The sequence below is a fragment of the Trachypithecus francoisi genome, unplaced genomic scaffold (assembly GCF_009764315.1).
Source record: "Trachypithecus francoisi isolate TF-2019V2 unplaced genomic scaffold, Tfra_2.0 Lachesis_group20, whole genome shotgun sequence".
Taxonomy (NCBI): Eukaryota; Metazoa; Chordata; class Mammalia; order Primates; family Cercopithecidae; genus Trachypithecus; species Trachypithecus francoisi.
Genome location: NW_022681466.1, coordinates 59,632,333 through 59,650,937, shown reverse-complemented (window position 1 = coordinate 59,650,937; position 18,605 = coordinate 59,632,333). Strand labels below are relative to the sequence as shown.

General features: G+C 44.4%; 1 protein-coding gene across 2 annotated transcripts in view; it reads left to right on the top strand.

Annotated features, from left to right (window-relative positions):
• The window catches only part of MYOCD (myocardin), a 101,029-nt gene that overhangs the window by 51,619 nt on the left and 30,805 nt on the right, over positions 1–18,605 (top strand). For both annotated transcript variants that reach the window (XM_033184513.1, XM_033184514.1), the window contains exons 4-6: positions 532–607; positions 4,463–4,624; positions 17,905–18,080. In XM_033184513.1, the coding sequence (XP_033040404.1) occupies positions 532–607; positions 4,463–4,624; positions 17,905–18,080 (414 nt within the window). The remainder of the gene's footprint in view (positions 1–531; positions 608–4,462; positions 4,625–17,904; positions 18,081–18,605) is intronic.

Below are 18,605 nucleotides of genomic sequence, written 5' to 3'. Positions count from 1 at the left end.
AAACCCTGTCTCTACCAAAAATTAAAAATTAAAAAAAAAAAAATTAGCTGGGTTTGGGGATGCACGCCTGTAGTCCCAGCTACCTGTGGGACTAAGGCAGGAGGATCACTTGTGTCCAGGAGGTCAAGGCTGCAGTGAACTATGATTGTGCCACTGCATTCCAGCCTGGATGACAGAGACCCTGGCTCAAAGAAAAAGAAAAAAAAAAGGCAATGGAATAAGATTGGTTATAATACAAGCAGCCTAGTATCCTGTTATAGTAACATTTTATTAACCTGTACCAACCTGCCTGCCCCTGAAAGAGCTCTAGGTTTGTAGCCCTGACGCGGACCCAAGCTCTTTACCTTCTTATTTTTCCCATCTAAAAATTACTGGAGGGGTCTTTGTAAATGTTCCTTCATCAAAATGTGGGACACCAAGAATATTTTCATGTTTCATTTATTATTTTAAAAGGTTATTTTCTCCTGTGAGATAAATTGAGTTTTTTTTTAAAGGTAAAACTAGGTGATTCTCTTTGTTTGGGTTCTACAGGCTAAAAATTCCCTGAAGCGCAAAGCCAGAAACAGGTGCAACAGTGCCAACTTGGTTAATATGCACATACTCCAAGGTAAGGGTGCAAGAAATCAGACACCAAGAGATGCTGTAGAATGGCGGGCCATTTTCCCACAGTTACTTGTCTCTGTACAGTTGCTGAGGCCTCTTAAAAATCTCCATTGTAATCCCAGCACTTTGGGAGGCCGAGATGGGTGGATCACGAGGTCAGGAGATCAAGACCATCCTGGCTAACACGGTGAAACCCCGTCTCTACTAAAAATACAAAAAACTAGCCGGGCGAGGTGGCGGGCGCCTGTAGTCCCAGCTACTCCGGAGGCTGAGGCAGGAGAATGGCGTGAACCCAGGAGGCGGAGCTTGCAGCGAGCTGAGATCCGGCCACTGCACTCCAGCCTGGGCGACAGAGCGAGACTCCGTCTCAAAAAAAAAAAAAAAAAAATCTCCATTGTCATTACAAAGTGGTAGTTTCAAGCAATCATCTAAGCCTTCTAGGCCACGTAGATAACCAAGTTGGGAAGCCATAAAATGGTTAAGCGGGTTAGAGACTCCGGCTCTGATCTCAGCTGTGCCATGTCCTCCCTAACTCTAAGGCCTCGGCAAATCACGTAACTTCTAGGAGTGCAAGGAACACGTCCAACATGTGCTGACAATTATTACTAATCTGGATCATCACTCGCTTTGGCAGGGGATCACGGTTCCCTCGCTGCCTTTGTATCCTCCAGGTAATTGATTGCGCTTTGCTGACGCCTTTACCTTCTGGTGTGCAGAGAATACAATCTGAGGAAATTAGTACTGATCAAAGCAGGCCTAGTGCTGCTTTAGGGTGCCGCCTCTGTGCTGGGGTGCGTGAGACAAGGCAAACAAACAACTAATTGGTCCCCATATTCTGACATCTGGATGCAGGAGGAGAGGCTTCTACTCCTGCCTCGTAAGTTGCCTTAACTGAGACAGAATCCCCGAGACCATTGGTGCCCACCCTAAAAGAGGTCCAACCCCTAATTTGACAGTTACCTATGAGATATTTGTTCCTTGAACACACATTGTATTGGGTGTCTGCTAGGAGTTGGCTGGTCTGCCAGGCCAGTGGGTTCAACGATGAAAAGGCCACAGGTTTGTGCCCTCAGATGGTCTCACGGTCTAACAGAGGACATGAGAATCACATTTACAATCCAGCATGGAAAGAAAGGAAATGCCTGGTGTGGTGGGTGTATGGAAGAGGATCAGAGAAAAGAGCCATCAGAATCAGAATGGACAGGGAGGAGTGACGAAATGGGCTGGAATGTGAGGACTGAGCCAGGTAGAAAAAGATGGAAGGGTGTCGCAGTCTGAGGGAACAGCCTGCACAAGGCCTGAACGCTATTTCTCTAGAATGTGGATTTCCTTCCAAGACTGAACACTAGCTTTAAAGCACACGAAAGGCTCTGAAATATCCTGGAAATTGTGAACCTTGGTTCTTTGATTGGCATCATTTGTTATTTTTTCTGGCTTTCCAAGACTGACCTTTATTCAACCTTAAAGTAGGTAGGATATTTTAAGATGGAGAACTGTTCTCAGGGTAGGGAAGAGAAAGAGGCCAACGCTGAAGTCAGGGGAAGGCTGTGTGGGATGGGAGGCTTTGATCTGCATGAGGCAGCCAAAGGATGCCAGGTGTCTCAAAAACAGGGAAAAAAAGACCCTCAAAGGGAGGTGACAGAATTCTTACCTCCTTTGCAGTGGTGCCTACAAGCCTAGAGGCAGCGGCTGTGTCAGCACAAAAATCACAGTTGCACAAAAATCCAAGCGATGTCATTTTAAATGACATACAGACTTTTTAGGCCTGGTGCAGTGGCTCACGCCTATAATCCCAGCACTTTGGGAGGCCAGGGCGGGTGGATCGTGAGGTCAGGAGATCGAGACCATCCTGGCTAACACGGTGAAACCCTGTCTCTACTAAAAATACAAACAATTAGCTGGGCGCGATGGCGGGCGCCTGTAGTCCTGGTTACTCAGGAGGCTGAGGCAGGAGAATGGCGTGAACCCAGGAGGCAAAGCTGGCAGTGAGCCAAGATGGCGCCACTGCACTGCAGCGGGCAACTGAGCGAGACTCTGACTCAAAAAAAAAAAAAAAATCCCCACACTAAGTGGGGATTTTCTTGAAACCTTCAATTTTTTTGCACACTTTTTTAGCATTTTTCACATTTATGACAATGAGTACACAGTACTGCTATAATCAAAAAAAATATGAAATGTTATTTCTTCCATCAATATGGTCTTGAATTAAAATATCAGGGTGTGAACTGCACTAACCCCCAGTTCAATTGCATATCTCTGGTGCCTGCCATGGGGTCCTCTTTTGTCAACAGAAATTGGGAATTAGCTTCTTGGAACATAAAAGATCTGCTAGATACAAAATGACTCCTGCTGCCCAGGAGTTTATTGTCCAGTTTCAGAAGCAGCAAGAGGAAGGGTTTGTGCTTGTAACTGCTAGAGGCAGTCAAAGCAAAAGGGATCTGTAAGAACAGGAAGAGTTAGGAAAGCCTTATGCTGGGACCCAAAAGTACGATGTTGGTAGTGGGGGGTGGGGAAGAAGTTCAAGGTGGGGAAAGGAAATAAGCCAAGGTGCAAAGGTGAATGCAGCAAGACATAGAAGACAGAAGGATAAGGATCAGGCTCTCTGGAATGGTAGATTTGGGCTGGAGAGCCACAGGTCATGACAGGAGGTAGATTAAATTTGTAGCAGTCTTGAAAAACTGGATCGAGAGACGTGGATGGTAGGAAGCATCTTGTACGGAGGCACCAGAAGAAAGGAGGGCTTTCTGAACATCAGTCTTGAGTTGGTACAAAGGATGAGTCAGAAAGATGGCTGAGGCGGAGAGCCAGCAAGCTGCCCTTGCAAGGAACTGGAAGGGGTCCTTTGGAGAGGATGTGGGCATTGGTATGACCTTTCTTTGGTTTGGAGTATCCACATTCCCTCCATTGAATGTGAAATGCTTTGAACAGGCAGCTTCCACAGCCAAGCCTGTGGCAACGGATGAGACATCCCTAGACCTCTTCTGTATGGAGAGTTCTAGATCCATGCCAGACACAGGGTCTTGGGTTAGCAGGTGGTTAATAATAAAATAATGGGGCTAAGGGACTTGTCTGTAAATATCTCACTTTCTAGATTTATGAAGTTGAGAGTGAAGTTGCAAAGTCTTATAGAATCTTAACTTACAGTTCTCCATGAGAACAAAGCTGGATTCTCCTCTGAGTTCTTCCACAGAAATAAGTCAGGGCCCAACCTAAAAAGGAAGTTTGGTGTCAGCTGTATCGAAGTGGATTTAAGGCTCTGTGCGTGACCTTTCACACCCTCCAAATGATGAGAAACTGCCTGTGGATGAATTCAACTTTTAAAAATCCCTCAGTTTAATTAGATAACTGTTTCAATGGAATTTTTTTTCTTTCGCAACTGACCTGGACGTTTGACTCAGTCGGTCACAGCCTTGACTAGTCCAAAATCCTTTCAAAGTCATACTAGTACTACTAATAATAACAACAGATAACATTTACTGCAGGCCTAGCCTATGCCGGTCACTATGCAGACGAAATGTGTGTCCAAGTGCCATAGCTTAGGGTCAGGCAAGCAATACAGACCCTGCAGACTGCTTGCTTACAAAATCTCTGAATTGCACATTTTTTTCAGAAATCCTCGCAAAGCAAGCGTCTCTGACTTTTCCATGTGCCTCTCGATTTGCCTTTATTTGGAAGTGTCTAGGCTTTGGTGATAATCCCTGTAAAGTGATGATGATTGCATCAAAAAATTATTAGGATGGTGGAGCACAATGTGACACAATCTTTTGTAACCACAAGCCAAAAAACAAAAGAGACGGAGAGAGGAGAGAGAGAGAGACATCAAATTCTAGAACTGATCCTTTTCATTTCAACCCTTTAGCTTCCACTGCAGAGAGGTCCATTCCAACTGCTCAGATGAAGCTGAAAAGAGCCCGACTCGCCGATGATCTCAATGAAAAAATTGCTCTACGACCAGGGCCACTGGAGCTGGTGGAAAAAAACATTCTTCCTGTGGATTCTGCTGTGAAAGAGGCCATAAAAGGTAGTTAGAACACATGGCATGTCTCTCCTTGGTGCTCTTGAGATCTGAGGGCAGCCTGGAGCTCTGACATGCTAGGACCTTTGGGAATGAGGGCCTCTCACCTGACAAAAGCCATACCATGGGTTGTTAGTCCAGTTAATTCTCCATAACCAGGGATCCTGGGCATTGGTTGCAACTCCCATTCTTGTACTCCCCAACGCCAAGTCAACACAGGATAATTTTGCTCTAGTCAGGCAAGTTGAGAACCTGACCAGGTATAATCCTCAAAACATCTCCCCTATAAGACGTCCTTTACTTAGGAGTCACAATCACGGTCCTCTTTAGCCTTCCTTGTTTAAAGAGAGGTAGACTATATCAGCAGAAAGAGCACTGGCCCCAGACTAGAAAACCCGGACCTCAGGCCCAGTTGCCCCAGTCACTTCACCTCGAGATGGAGGTGACAATACCCACCCTACCCAGCTCACAGGCTCCTGGGAGTGAAGTTCATGGTAAACAATGCATGGAAAAACTCTGACAGCTCTCACTGGCTCCACAAAGTCAAAGGACAGATACTCAAAAAGGAGACACAAATATTGATTCTGTTATAAACTGTATAAAATCATTTTGTAGACTTTTTGAACAAGTGATACTAGGGGAACCCAAACGTCCTGCCAGTACTGAATTCACTCATAGAGGCTTTGGGGTGGAAACCAGGAAAACTATGGTAACAGGGAGAAAGGGGAGCTTCATTCTCCTACAGACACACTTAACTTTCTCCAGCTATGCCCGCAATCCGCTCTGAAAACTATTGGTAGATGTTACTAAGCAGTGTACATTTAAATGTTTTGACACATTGTCAAAAAGTATGTATAAGCGCATTTTATCCAAAACTAAGTTTATTATAAAACTTGTCGTCCAGTTTATTCACATTCTAAAATCTTGCTCTCACCCAGCGATTCAGAGGCCACATGAATTTTGCCTTTGGAACTGGTAAATATGAAAATATCAACTCCAGGAGAGGCAATATACTCGTCTGTCAGTACCCACTTACATATCCCACTGTGATTTTCTCTCTCCTCTCCTCTCTCCCTCCCCACTAAATATCTGGGGCCTTTGAACTTGGCCTTGAGTATTCAGGAGTGCACTGCCCCCATCTTTACTCTGATAAGCTCTCAGGCAGGTAAAAATCTCCATTGGGCATCTCTTATTGTTTCTTGAAGCATTCTGTTCTCTGCCTGTACATGTATTTATTTATTTTTCTTTTATTGGGTGCATGTACATTTAAGACTTATTTTTACGCGACAGGCAAAAGGTTTCCTTCTAATTTGCATTCTTTGGTTTCTAGCAGACTATATTTTTCCTTGTGGTTATGTATCTGGCAATACTTGGCTTTTTATCTTCTTTCGTGCTGAGCGTGTTCTCGCTTTACTGCTCTGTGTATGCTATTTATATAGGGAAAAAAATGCTAATCCTCCATCTGTCACAGGTATTTCCCATCTTTTTGCCAGTTTGTCCTTCACTTTTGATTTTTTTATATAGTTAATTTTACCTATAGCAGTTCCTAATTAATGTATAGTCAAATCCCCTCATCTTTTTCATTATGTTTTCTGAATTCGTGTTTATGGAAAGTATTTCCTAAGTCAAAAAATATAGAGTTTATGCACCTAGATTGCCTTGTAATATCTATATACTTTTATTTTTACATTTAAATCCTTAGTGTGTCTGAAATTATTTAAGTGGTTGGTTTACGAGAGAGGTCTAATTTTTTTTGTTTATCACAATTTTATGATCTGTTTTACATTTTGTGTTAATATCTGTCTTCACAAGTTTCTTTACATTTGTCTGATTTTCCTAATGCTTCCTGGCTACTCTTGCAAGTGTATTTTAAGTGAAAATTAGAATCCATTTTTTGTGTCATCTTCAATTCTATTGTCATTTTGTTTAGGATTGCACTGAATTTATGTGTTAATTTATAGTGAATTCATATGTTTAAAATACATAATTTTATAAATTCTTCCATAGTATCTATCTCCCACTTATTCAAGTCTTTTTTTATTTCCCTTTGCAAAGCTTGTTGTTTGTAAGTAAAGTCATGTTGATTATTGCTCATATATGGGAAACCTATTAATTTCACACATTTATTTTATAACTGGGCAGTGTCAAAGATCTTAATAGTTGCAATAGTTTCTCAGTTTATCTTAAGTTGTCCAGGTCTAAGGGAATGGAATTTGTTTTCTGCTTCATTTTTATTTTCTGCCTCGGTTCACTGGCTGCCTCGGTTTTTCACAACAAAATGATTAGCATATTATAGAATTAATATAATTTCTAAAAGTCTATGTAGTACATTAGTAAAATAAATTACATACAATGTTTATTTTATTTATGAATATATTATTTATACATTATATACATTCTAGACAAATTATATATATAATATACTATATTATACAAACCAAATAATATATATCTTATATAAAATATCTATATCATATAGATATTTATCTTATATATAAAACTATATGTATGAATTACATAAAGCACATGTTTATATTATACAATCAATAATGTGGTAATATATAATTTAATAGTTATTGTTATATTACATAGCAGAATACTATTATTATTGGTACCTTGCCAGTGTCTCAAAAGTAATATTATATTCTATTTATTATATTATATTAGTGTTGCCTTATGTTTTATTTTATGTTGTAATGTGTTCTATGGATGATTACATACATTTTTGTTGTGCTTCTCTCTTAAATGGGGATTTTTCTAGTCACTCACATCTGTATATGATGTAACCTTTGGTATAGGATAGATATTCTAAGGAAGTATTTCTCTATTCCTGTTGCAATAAGAGTATTTTGCAAGACAGATACTGAGTTTTTTTAAATGCTTTCAAAGCATTTCAAAAGATGATGACATGGCTTTTCTTCTTTGACCAAGTAACGTAGTATTGCTACCTTTCCTAATCTTCCTTGAATTTCTAGGGGAAAACAATCTCTCATAAATTTGGTTTTAGAAACTGCTAGTATTTTATTTGGGATTTTGCATCTATTTCGTTATTAGTTGGGATAATGCTGGCTGGGGAACAAACCACAAAACTTCAACAGTTTAACAAGAAAGATGTATTTCTTGCTTGGAAAGAGTTCAGAGAGGCATTTCCTCCATGAAAAGCCTCCTTCAGTCTTGTTTCGCCACCATTCCCTACAGCGAGGGTGGCACTTTTTCTTAAGGGAGCAGATAATAAATACTTGAGACTGTCCCTGTCACTACTCAACTCTGATGCTGTAGCAGGAAGGTTGCCATGGGCAGTAAGTAAACAAATAGGCATGACTATGTTCCAATAAAACTTTATTTACAAAAACAGGCAGCAGGCACACAGGACTTAGTTTGCCAATCTCTGCCCTGGAGCTTTGTCATTCTCTGAATGTATCCAGCAAAGGGGGAAGAAAAGATGAGAAGGTTCATCCACTTATTAAAAAAATCTCAACCTGGAAATGAGCACATCATCTGCACTCACATTCCATTGCTAGAACAGTACATATGGCTGAGAAAGGTATTCTCTGGCTGAGCAGCCATTTCCGGCAGTGCCTTTATATTATGGAAGAGGGATCCTGGCTTTTGATAAGTAGCTAGTCCTGTCTGCCACAATATTCATAAATGATGCCGGTCTATGTTGTTGTTTTATATTTTTCAGATTTAAATTCAAACCTACACATACTTCACAAAATAGTTTATAATTACCTTTTCATATTTTTTCATGTTCTGGAAGCATTTAAATATGATCACAATGATTGGTTGTTTTAAAACATTGCTTACTAAAATCGTAGGAAACCAAGGAAATTAAGAAACCAGTACCTTTTTCAAGAGTAGTTCTTTGAATTTTTTTTGATTTTGTCCATAATTATTTGTGCACTCAAATTTTCTCTTTAATTTGTACAACTTACCTACTACTAAATGTCTCACTCCCCTCCTGAATTTTAAAGTTATTGGCCTCAAGAAGTAGACAGTATTGGCCCCCAATTGTTCTAAGTTTCTCTGAAGAATCATGAGCGCCCAGTGGAGGAAAGTAGTTGCGGGAAATGAGGATGTATAAAAAGAGAAGAGGGCTAAAATGAGGCTCCCATGCAGTAGTATTTAAGAAGGAAGCAGGGAATCTGTGACTAATAAACAGAAGGAATGGCTAGAGAAAGAGGCAGAGGATACAGGGTGACTTAACCCAAGAAAAATCCAAAAGTGGACAGCAGTAATGGGCAACTGAACACCTGTTACTCATCTATGCATCAGCCTCTTTAGCAATGACCCTTTGAATGTGCCTAAGAGTTTTTATGGGCAAGGTGAACAGGAATATCATAAAGACAGAGGGAGTTGCTTAGAGACAGCTAGAGAGAGCGTACTTAGAGACAGCTATAGAGACAGCTATAGTCCTTCCAATGGCAAAGGCGACCCAGCTCTCTCTTCTGTGTGTCACATCTTGTGATCGTATCTTCTCCCTTGGTTGTGGTTGCACTGTATATCATTCTTCCAGCCTCTGTGTATTTTCCCTCCCCTGTCCACGTGCCTTTCCAGATGTGTTTACATTTTCCGGCTCTCTCTGCAGCTGTGTTTCTGAGTTTCTGCCAAGCTCTGAGAGGATCATTCCATCATTGCCTCCCTCCCTCCAAACTTCATTAAGGACCAACAAGTCTCTAACCCTCCAATAGAAACTCTAGAATCTAGAACCTCTCCCAACACAGGGAAGGACATTGTTGACAGAGGACTGTCCCTACCCTGGGATTTTCCCTCTTACTCCCAGACATCATCTCTCTTGCAGTCAGCAGGATGAAAGCACCATGTCTCTTCCCCTCCCCTCTTGAGTACCAGTTTCTGATCAATCTCCCAGCCTGCAAGTTGACTTTCTGAATTCATAGAGTCTTATAGTTTCCAGGTGGAGGGAAAAAAAACAGGCTCATCACCCTAAAATGACATTCTGTGGGGGAATAGGGGACTTGGGGCCGTATCTGAGAGCATGCGCCTCATGGCCTATTTCTACCTTGTAGAAAACCGCTGATCAGGCCAGAACACTGAATACAAAAAGCACTATGTTACATGGAAGCAATGATTCATGAGAACAGATATTATATCCTGGAGTTTAGCATGACCTTGCTCAGTTTATGAGTGGTCATTATTACTGAAATATCCCTCTGTGTTGAGACCCCTACAGGCCTACTTCTAGCTTGTTAATTCTCTCGCTGGTCATTAGAGCATTTTTTTTCACTTTCTTCACTTAACGTGAACATCCCTTAGCTCCCGCGAAAGTCATATGTTGTCCAGACGTCTGACTCCTAGCTTGAGTAAAACAGAACCCAGGCTGACCTTCCCAGCCTTCCCACAGTAGAAGGGCCCAGGTTTTCAGCTCCAAATGACAAGCATTTCCTCCTAAAGTGTTCTCACCTTTTATGGGACTGGGCCAGTCTTTTCACCTGAGTCAGGTTTTTTTTTTGTTGTTTTTTTTGAGACAGAGTTTCTCTCTTGTTGCCCAGGCTGAAGTGCAGCGGCATGATCTCAGCTCACCGCAACCTCCGCCTCCCGGGCTCAAGTGATTCTCCTGCCTCAGCCTCCCAAGTAGCTGGGATTACAGGCATGCACCACCACGCCCGGCTAATTTTATAATTTTAGTAGAGGCAGGGTTTCTCCACGTGGGTCAGGCTTGTCTTGAACTCCCCACCTCAGATGATCCGCCCACCTAAGCCTCCCAGTGCTGGGATTACAGGCGTGAACCACCATGCCCAGCCAGGCTTTTTAAAAAAAGAACCTGTGATTTAGAATATATAGACCCATTGTCAAAGCTAAATTTGTTCTTTTTACCACGATGACCCTTATATGTAGACAGCAATAATTCTGATCCTCCAGGGCTGGTCCAGAAGCTACCCATTTCTATCACTTACATTTATAAAAGATCCAACGATAGTCACTGCTCACCAATGTGCCCCATGCTTAGACTTCATAACAAAACCTTCCTATTCACTAAGAATCTAGTCATTCTTCAGGGAAGCCAGAAGTCTTCACCTTCTCTGATCATTCATTTTGAAGGCAGCTAGATGATAACCGTGGCCCTGAGTGAGATGGTAGGGCTGTTTGCTTTGGCATAGAAAAGGAAACTTTGCTTTGGCATAACTTTCTCATGAACAAAATCTGTCACTCCATCATGAGAAATAATCTCCAAAGAGCTAACGACCCTTGGGGTAAAGAAACACACTAAGGCATACATGACAAATACTTTGCTGAGGATGGTTCTGGGAAAGAGGAGGGCAAGAGAATTGGGGAGCTGGGAGCACTGGAGCGTGTGGGAGTGGCGGGAGGAAAGGATGAGCGTGGAGAGGGAAAAGCAGTGCCTGGAGTCTGCCTCTGCCGCCCAGTGAAGTAAGGGCTTTGCCTCCATGGAAGTCATCTCAGGCATCACTGAGAGGTGGGCAGGGCATGCCCAAGGGGGAGTTGAAGTTGAGGAGACACCTCTAGAAATCTGAGGGCAGCTTGAGGCTCTGGGAGGGGCTGAGGAGGATCCTATAAAAGAGAAAAGGAAGACAGGATAAAGCACTTTTTTTCTGAGATGGAGTTTCGCTGTTGTCGCCCAGGCTGGGGTGCAATGGCGCCACCTCCTCTCACTGCAACCTCCGCCTCCCGGGTTCAAACGATTCTCCTGTCTCAGCCTCCCAAGTAGCTGGGATTACAGGTGCGAGGCGCCACACACAGCTAATTTTTGTATTTTTAGTAGAGATGGGGTTTCACCATATTGGCCACGCTGGTCTTGAACTCCTGACCTCGTGATCTGCCCGCCTTGCCTGATGCTATTTTTTTGTCCCTAGAGGATTCATCTCAAGAAAAATGCAGGACAAGTATTTACACAGGTTAACTGCTTTTCCTGACCTGTGTGGCCCTAGGATCAGGTGTATCAAAAGACATGAAGATCATCCTGGGCAGCATAGTGAGACTTCATCTTTACCAAAACTTTAAAAATTAGCCAGGCGTGATGGTGCATGCCTGTAGTCCTAGTTACTTGGGAGGCTGAGGCAGGAGGATCACTTGAACCCAGGAATTTGAGGCTGCAGTAAGCTATGATCAAACCACTGCACTCCAGCCTGAGTGACAGAGTGAGACCCTATCTGTCAAAAAAAGAAAAAATAAAGGCCAGGTGTGGTGGCTCATGCCTGCAATCCCAGCACTTTGGGAAGCCGAGGGCCGGGGGTGGGGGTGATCACCTGGGGTCAGGAGTTCGAGACCAACCTGACCAACATGGAGAAACCCCGTCTCTACTTAAAATACAAAATTAGCTGGGCGTGGTGACAGGCATCTGTAAGCCTAGCTACTCGGGAGGCTGAGGCAAGAGAGTCACTTGAACCTGGGAGGTGGAGGGTGCAGTGAGCCAAGATCACGCCATTGCACTCCAGTTTGGGCGACAAGAGCGAAACTCCATCTCAAAAAAAAGTACCTAAGGCTAATTTCTAAAGTACCAGGGATCTGAGTAAAAAAAATTATTCATTCAAACATCTACCTATTATGCCATTTCCATAATAAAGGCATCTGCTCCCCTTCAAGAGCGGTGAGTTCTGACTTTGGTTAGATAGTCCAATAGATCTGTAGACTATGACATGCTAAATCTATACAAATATCTTTAGACAACAGCTAACACTGAGACAATAGCTACGTTTCTGTGCACGACTTTCTCCCTGGGGAAGCAAATTTTGCTTCAGTCTCTTCCAGGATGTTAGGAGATAGTCTGTCCACGAGTTAAAATAGCTCCCATTGCAGTGGAGTGAACCAGCTCACAGGTTGATAAGGAAGGACGTGCATTTTCACGTTTCACTTCATGATTTCCTGCCCTTGGTGTGGGTCCTCACAGAAAGGTAACTAGGACTCCAATTATCTTGCTTTAATCTTGACATTTTAAATGTTTATGCAAAGAAAGTACAACTGACTCATTCATCTGATCACTTCCAAGAGGGAGAGGGAAGGCTCCGAGTCACCGGCCCAAGATCCCCAAGGGGCCAGTGCCCAGAGCCAGCCCTGCGAGCATAGCCAGAGGATGATGTCAGCGCTTCCCAAAGCAGGTCCTTGTCATCACACCCCTGATGCGTCTGCAGGGACAATAGCCAGCACACCGCTCTCCGTCAGCTCCCAGCCAGTCTCATGCTGGGGGAGATTGGAGCGGAGGCCCAGGGTCACACCACGGAGCCAGTAGACTTGGTCGTTCCAGAGGCAGTCAGATAAGGTGACCTTTGTCCCTCTCTGCATGGGCTTGGCCTGAACAGGAAGGAGAGGGAGTGGCATGCCAACCTTTCCACCCACACTCCTCCTACTCTGAGGAAGGTCCGCCTTTGCTTTCCCAGCGTGAACCTCTCAGGACCAACCAGTTTTTCTGGTTCTGGAGTTGTGCTGACCTTTGCCAAGCTGACCAGAGGATAAACTGCCTCCCGGGTGGTCTGTTTATTTCTTGACGATGTTACACTTGAGACAAACAGATACTGCTACCAAAAACAATAGCAACAATAACCGCAAGAAATTATTCATCACTTACACGTCAGGAACCGGGCCCAGTGCTTTCCATATGTTGTTACCTAATCCTCGAAACCCTGAGAGCTAGCTATGATGATGATGATTTCCATTTTATAGATGGGGAAACTGAGGCTCAGAGAGGTCGAATAACTTGCCAACAGTCACGCTATCCCTGAAATGGTAGGACCAAAAAGCAAATTCAAATGCGTCTGACTCCAGAACCCAGGGCCTTGTGGACCACACCGAACACCATAGGTGGCGTTCATGCCCAAAGGAAGCCACTGCTGTGTGCTTACAGGAACCCCTCCGCTGTTAAGGTTTTTCCCATTGACAGCGACTGAGTCAAGTCTATAGCTGTGTGTGGGCTCCCTGCCCTTGCCCTCGTCTTCTGCCCTGGCAGTGGCAAATCTAAACCAGCCACTAGTAACCCTGAAGGAGTGGTGATGGACAGGGGCCCCCATGGTGGGGTCTTGTGGCCTGGACAGCGACCAGTGGTCCTCAGTGCAGCTGTCAGAGTGTTCTAACCTGGCACATCGTGCTTTTTAGATACCGGAGAGGAGTCATATTTGGGGCCGTGGCACTCCTCCTGGTTGTTTACGCAGGTGTAGAGCTGTCCTTGGGATGTAGTTCCATGCACTCATGGTTTCCTCATTTCATTGACTTAAGCATGGGAATGTCTCTCCTGTGCTACCCCTGCCCTACGTACCCCCAACTGTCTCCTACAAGCAATGTCTCTCCAGGGGTTGGCTCCTAAAATAGCCCTCTCCCCCAGCTGAAAGCACTTCTTTGTCATCCTCCCCAACCCAACTCTGCTAAGGGCCACTCTATCATTTCTCATCCACACGCCCCGTCCTTTCATTGTCAGACACGCCCCTCTCCCTTTCTGCTGTCCTGTCCACCGCTGACAGTCACTTCAGGCTCCATTCAATCCCACCTCCTCCAGGAGGCTTCTTGGACAACTTCGCATCGCTCTCTCCTCCCTGTAACCACCACTAGCACTCACCAGGCAGTCTGGCCCATGACAGATTCTCTGATTGTGTCCCATCGAGATACAAGGATCTCCTTTCTCATGGTTTTCTGTCTCTTCTCTTAGCCATATCTTATCTGATCACACCTCAGCTTGTCTCTACTCCTCTTAAAATGGGAAGGCTGGAGTTAAACGCAATAGCTTAGGAATGCTCTGTCCAGCCCTGGGGAAGGGGGGATTGATGACCTGCACCTTTATCCCAGATACTCAACTTCTAGGCTTTTGCACATCATTCTAGTGCTTCGACCTGAGGTCACCAAATGCCAGGTGTCAGAGTGGAAAGGGCTGATTCACTGGTGGTAACTTCAGGGCTCCAACAGTCTTTCTACCCCTTTACTAAGGCAAGTCCAAATAAAATTCATTGGGACTCTCCCTTCCCAGAATCTTCTGCCTTCTTCGTTTCGGAAAAGCAAGATGTCACAGTCAGTGCCTCAGATCTCAAAAATTCAGCTATTTTGTGGAATTCCAGAGACACCCTTAGTCTCCGGAATCCTCTTCCAGGATGTTAGGAGATAGTCTGTCCATGAGTTAAAATAGCTCCCATTGCAGTGGAGTGAACCAGCTCACAGGTTGATAAGGTTCAACTTATCATGTATACAGAGTAGGCCAGGCGCAGTGGCTCAACCTGTAATCCCAGCACTTTGGGAGGCTGCGGCAGGTGGATCACAAGGTCAGGAGATCAAAACCATCCTGGCTAACACGGTGAAATGCTATCTCTACTTAAAATATAAAAAATTTGCTGGATGTGGTGGCACGTGCCTGTAGTCCCAGCTACTTGAGAGGTTGAGACAGGAGAATCGCTTGAACCCAGGAGGAGGAGGTTGCAGTGAGTCGAGATTGTGCCACTGCACTCCAACCTGGGCAACAGAGCCAGACTGCATCTCAAAAAAAAAAAAAAAAAAAGTAGAGATGTTGGTCATTTTCTATGCTACCCCTGCCCTACCTACTGCCCCCAATCAACCGGGCAGGCTGATGTTCCGTAAACCACACAATGGCTTCACCTGCTGACTTCCAGGAAGGATGACTAATTCTGCCACCCCCTCTGCCAGGTGAGTCTGAGACTCCAAAGACTGGCACTGCTGTCCTAGTTCAGTCCCAAAATAACTGGGTGGACCAGACCTTACAATGTGTTCATTTATTAAAAAGAAACGAGAAGTCTGGGTGCAGTGGCTCACACCTGTAATCCCAGCACTTTAGGAGGCCGATGTGGGTGGGTCACTTGAGGTCAGGAGTTCAAGACCAGCCCGGCCAACATGGTGAAACCCTGTCTCCACTAAAAATACACAAATGAGCTGGGTGTGGTGGCACATGCCTGTAGTCCCAGCTACTTAGGAGGCTGAGGCCAGAGAATCACTTAAACCTGGAAGGTGGAGGTTTCAGTGAGTTGAGATCACGCCATTGCACTCCAGCCTGGGTGACAGAGCAAGACTCTGTCTCAAAAAAAAAAAAGAAAGAAAGAAAAAGAAATGAGAAAACGTGCCCCCTTCCTGAACTATTAGGAAGTCTAACAAAGTTGGCTGTTTTTGCTATTGCTGCCACTGCTAGGTGAACTACTCATCCAGCTGCTATTGTTATTATTTGCTCTCTCTCCACTCAAAACAATGAAAGCTGGGTTTGGGGAGGATAAGAGGAGAAACCCCTCTCTCTCCCTTCTCTTAACATTTCTACCCACATGTTAGAATATGTAGAAAATGTTGCAATTTGGTTAATTTCCTCTAATTTGTACACACCTGGGATATGATACCCTGTGTGGAGACAAGAGGGGTCTTTGTCACGAGAAGTATCAGATCAGAGAAGATCCACATGGATTTAGACTGAAGGAAGTGGGCAGAGGAGGTAAGATGACGAAGCTCTCAGACAGAGGGTCCCGCTGGGCAGAGAAGACTGGCTGCCCTGAGAGTCTAACGAAGTCACATGCAGGGTCTCTGACAATGTGAATGGCACTGGTCCAGGGCACGTGCCATGTGAATCCTAAGAAAATACAGTGACTTCTGGAATGTGGACCGTTTAACCCCCTAACCCCCACCTACCCACTGCCTGCCTACCTGGCCCTCAGTAATACACATCATCCCCTGCTTTTTTTTTTTTTTTTTTTTTTGAGACAGGGTCTTGCTCTGTCACCCAGGCTGGAGTGCAGTGGCGTGATCTCAGCTCACTGCAAACTCTGCCTCCAGGGTTCAAGCGATTCTCCTGCCTCAGCCTCCCGAGTAGCTAGGATTACAGGTGCCTGTCACCATGCCTGGCTAATTTTTTTATTTTTAGTACAGACAGGGTTTCACTACGTTGGCCAGGCTGGTCTCAAATTCCTGACCTCAGGATCCACCTGCCTTGGCCTCCCAAAGTGCTGGGATTACAGGCTTGAGCCACTGTGCCCAGCCACATTCGGCATTTTTCTAAGGTATGAATTTCTATGATGAACATGTATGACTTTTATATTCATGGAAAAGCAATAATGACTTTTATAAATAACCCATGGAGCAGAAATGCTCAGCCCCAAACCCCTCCCAGTTAGTGGGCCGCCCCGGGCCTGTGACTGGAGTTTCCCCCTGCCCTGTCCTTGCACGGCCTCCTTCCTGATGTGACACTTGAATGCCTGTGAGAGGGCCTGTGACAGATGCCAGCAGTGGTGGCGATGACAAGCCCAAAGCCACATTTGTTCCATTACTTCCAGCTCCTCGTTGCCTTTCCAATCCCTGCAGTAAGAGCTCCTTTCTCTTATCTGCACAAGACAAGAGTCAAAAGTTCTTGTCGGTGTGATTGCAGAATATCGGGCTGGAAAACTTCCTGATAATACCTAAATTCCTTTAGCAGAGCAGTCCCTGGAATCGGGTCAGGAGAGCTATGCGGCTTCAGCACATTGTGTACTGTGCAGCTGGATAATAAACCAGATGAAATGTGGCAAATAAAAATGTAAGGGACATATAAGGATGTCATTCTAGTCCCATCTGGTGCGATAACCCCTCTCTCACACCAATTTTTCTGTTCCCTTAGCAAAACCATGCAGGCTGCCTGAGGAAGAGTCTCTGCTTGCGTGAGCCATTGAGGAGTTCCAAAATAGACACAAAGATATGAGGAATACAAAGAAATTCCAAATAATGAAAAATAAGGATCAAGCTGAAGTTTCTGAGACACATTTATGGCTTTTGTAAACAGTCATGCACTCGTTGAATGGCTCTTCGGGACACAGTGGTGACATTAGCTAATTCTGACATTTAGGAATTTAAACTCAGTAGCTGTCCTAGCTTATCCTTATGAACAAAGTTTGCTAAACATTGTGTGCTGTGTGCCCAGCTTTATGTTTGAAGATGATGCAAACGGCAGGCTGTCATCTCGATTCCGTTTCTCATCGTAAAACCCACGGGACACGGGCGCATGCTCCTACCGCATTTTCCTCTGGCCTCATTCTGCACCCAGCATTCCCTGTTCTTTCCTTCACCTTCCCCAGTTTCAAAAACATATGGGTTCCCATAGAAAACGGGAAGAAATGCAGATACCTGAAAATAAAGTTTAACAAATGATGACAGACCTCTGATAGAGCAACTCTTTCCTACACGCCAAACAAACCACTTTTTTATAAACACAATAATTTAAAGCATAGCTTCACTCTTACCTAAACTTAAAACCAACTGGAGAGAGAGAGAGGTGTATTTTTAATAGAAGTGAGACATCGAAGCATTTCTAAAAAAGCTCTTTGACTCTCCTAAGCCACTAACTGAGTTCCTGGATTTCACCCCCTCAGGTAACCAGGTGAGTTTCTCCAAATCCACGGATGCTTTTGCTTTTGAAGAGGACAGCAGCAGTGATGGGCTTTCTCCGGATCAGACTCGAAGTGAAGACCCCCAAAACGCAGCAGGATCCCCGCCAGATGATAAAGCCTCAGAGACCCCTTCGACAGGTTCTCTGGGGACAAACCAGGTAAGAAAAAAAAAAAAAAAGAAGAAGAAAGTAAAACAGCATCTCAATGTATTATCGTTTCACAGTCTTAAAATCGGTTACAGCTGGTTTTGCTTCAAGAACCCGGAGATGTCCCTGGCTGCCACAGCATTTTGATGCCTCTTTTTACTCTGTTCAGCACAGGCCTCTGTGTGGGGTAACAAAAGCTCCAGAAAACACTGAAAGAGAACCTCCAGTACTACATCCTTTAACTTATCCATTAAAGCATCTGCTCCGCCAAGCAGATACCTTTTATCTCCATTTTTATGGACAAAGTAGCTAAGGCTCAGTGATATTGGATGACTGGCCAACAATCTCCCAGCTAGAAAGTGCCAGGGCAGGACTGATTCAAAGTTCACCATCTCTCTGTGCCCTGAGGACTCGCTACAGGGCTCTGGGGAGTGCAGAGAAGGAAACGTTGGCTCTCTCCAAGGCAGGGAGGCCCACGTCGCTTCTACTCTTAGCAGGTTTCTACCTAGCAAGCTGCTGCAAAATTCAGCCCCAACC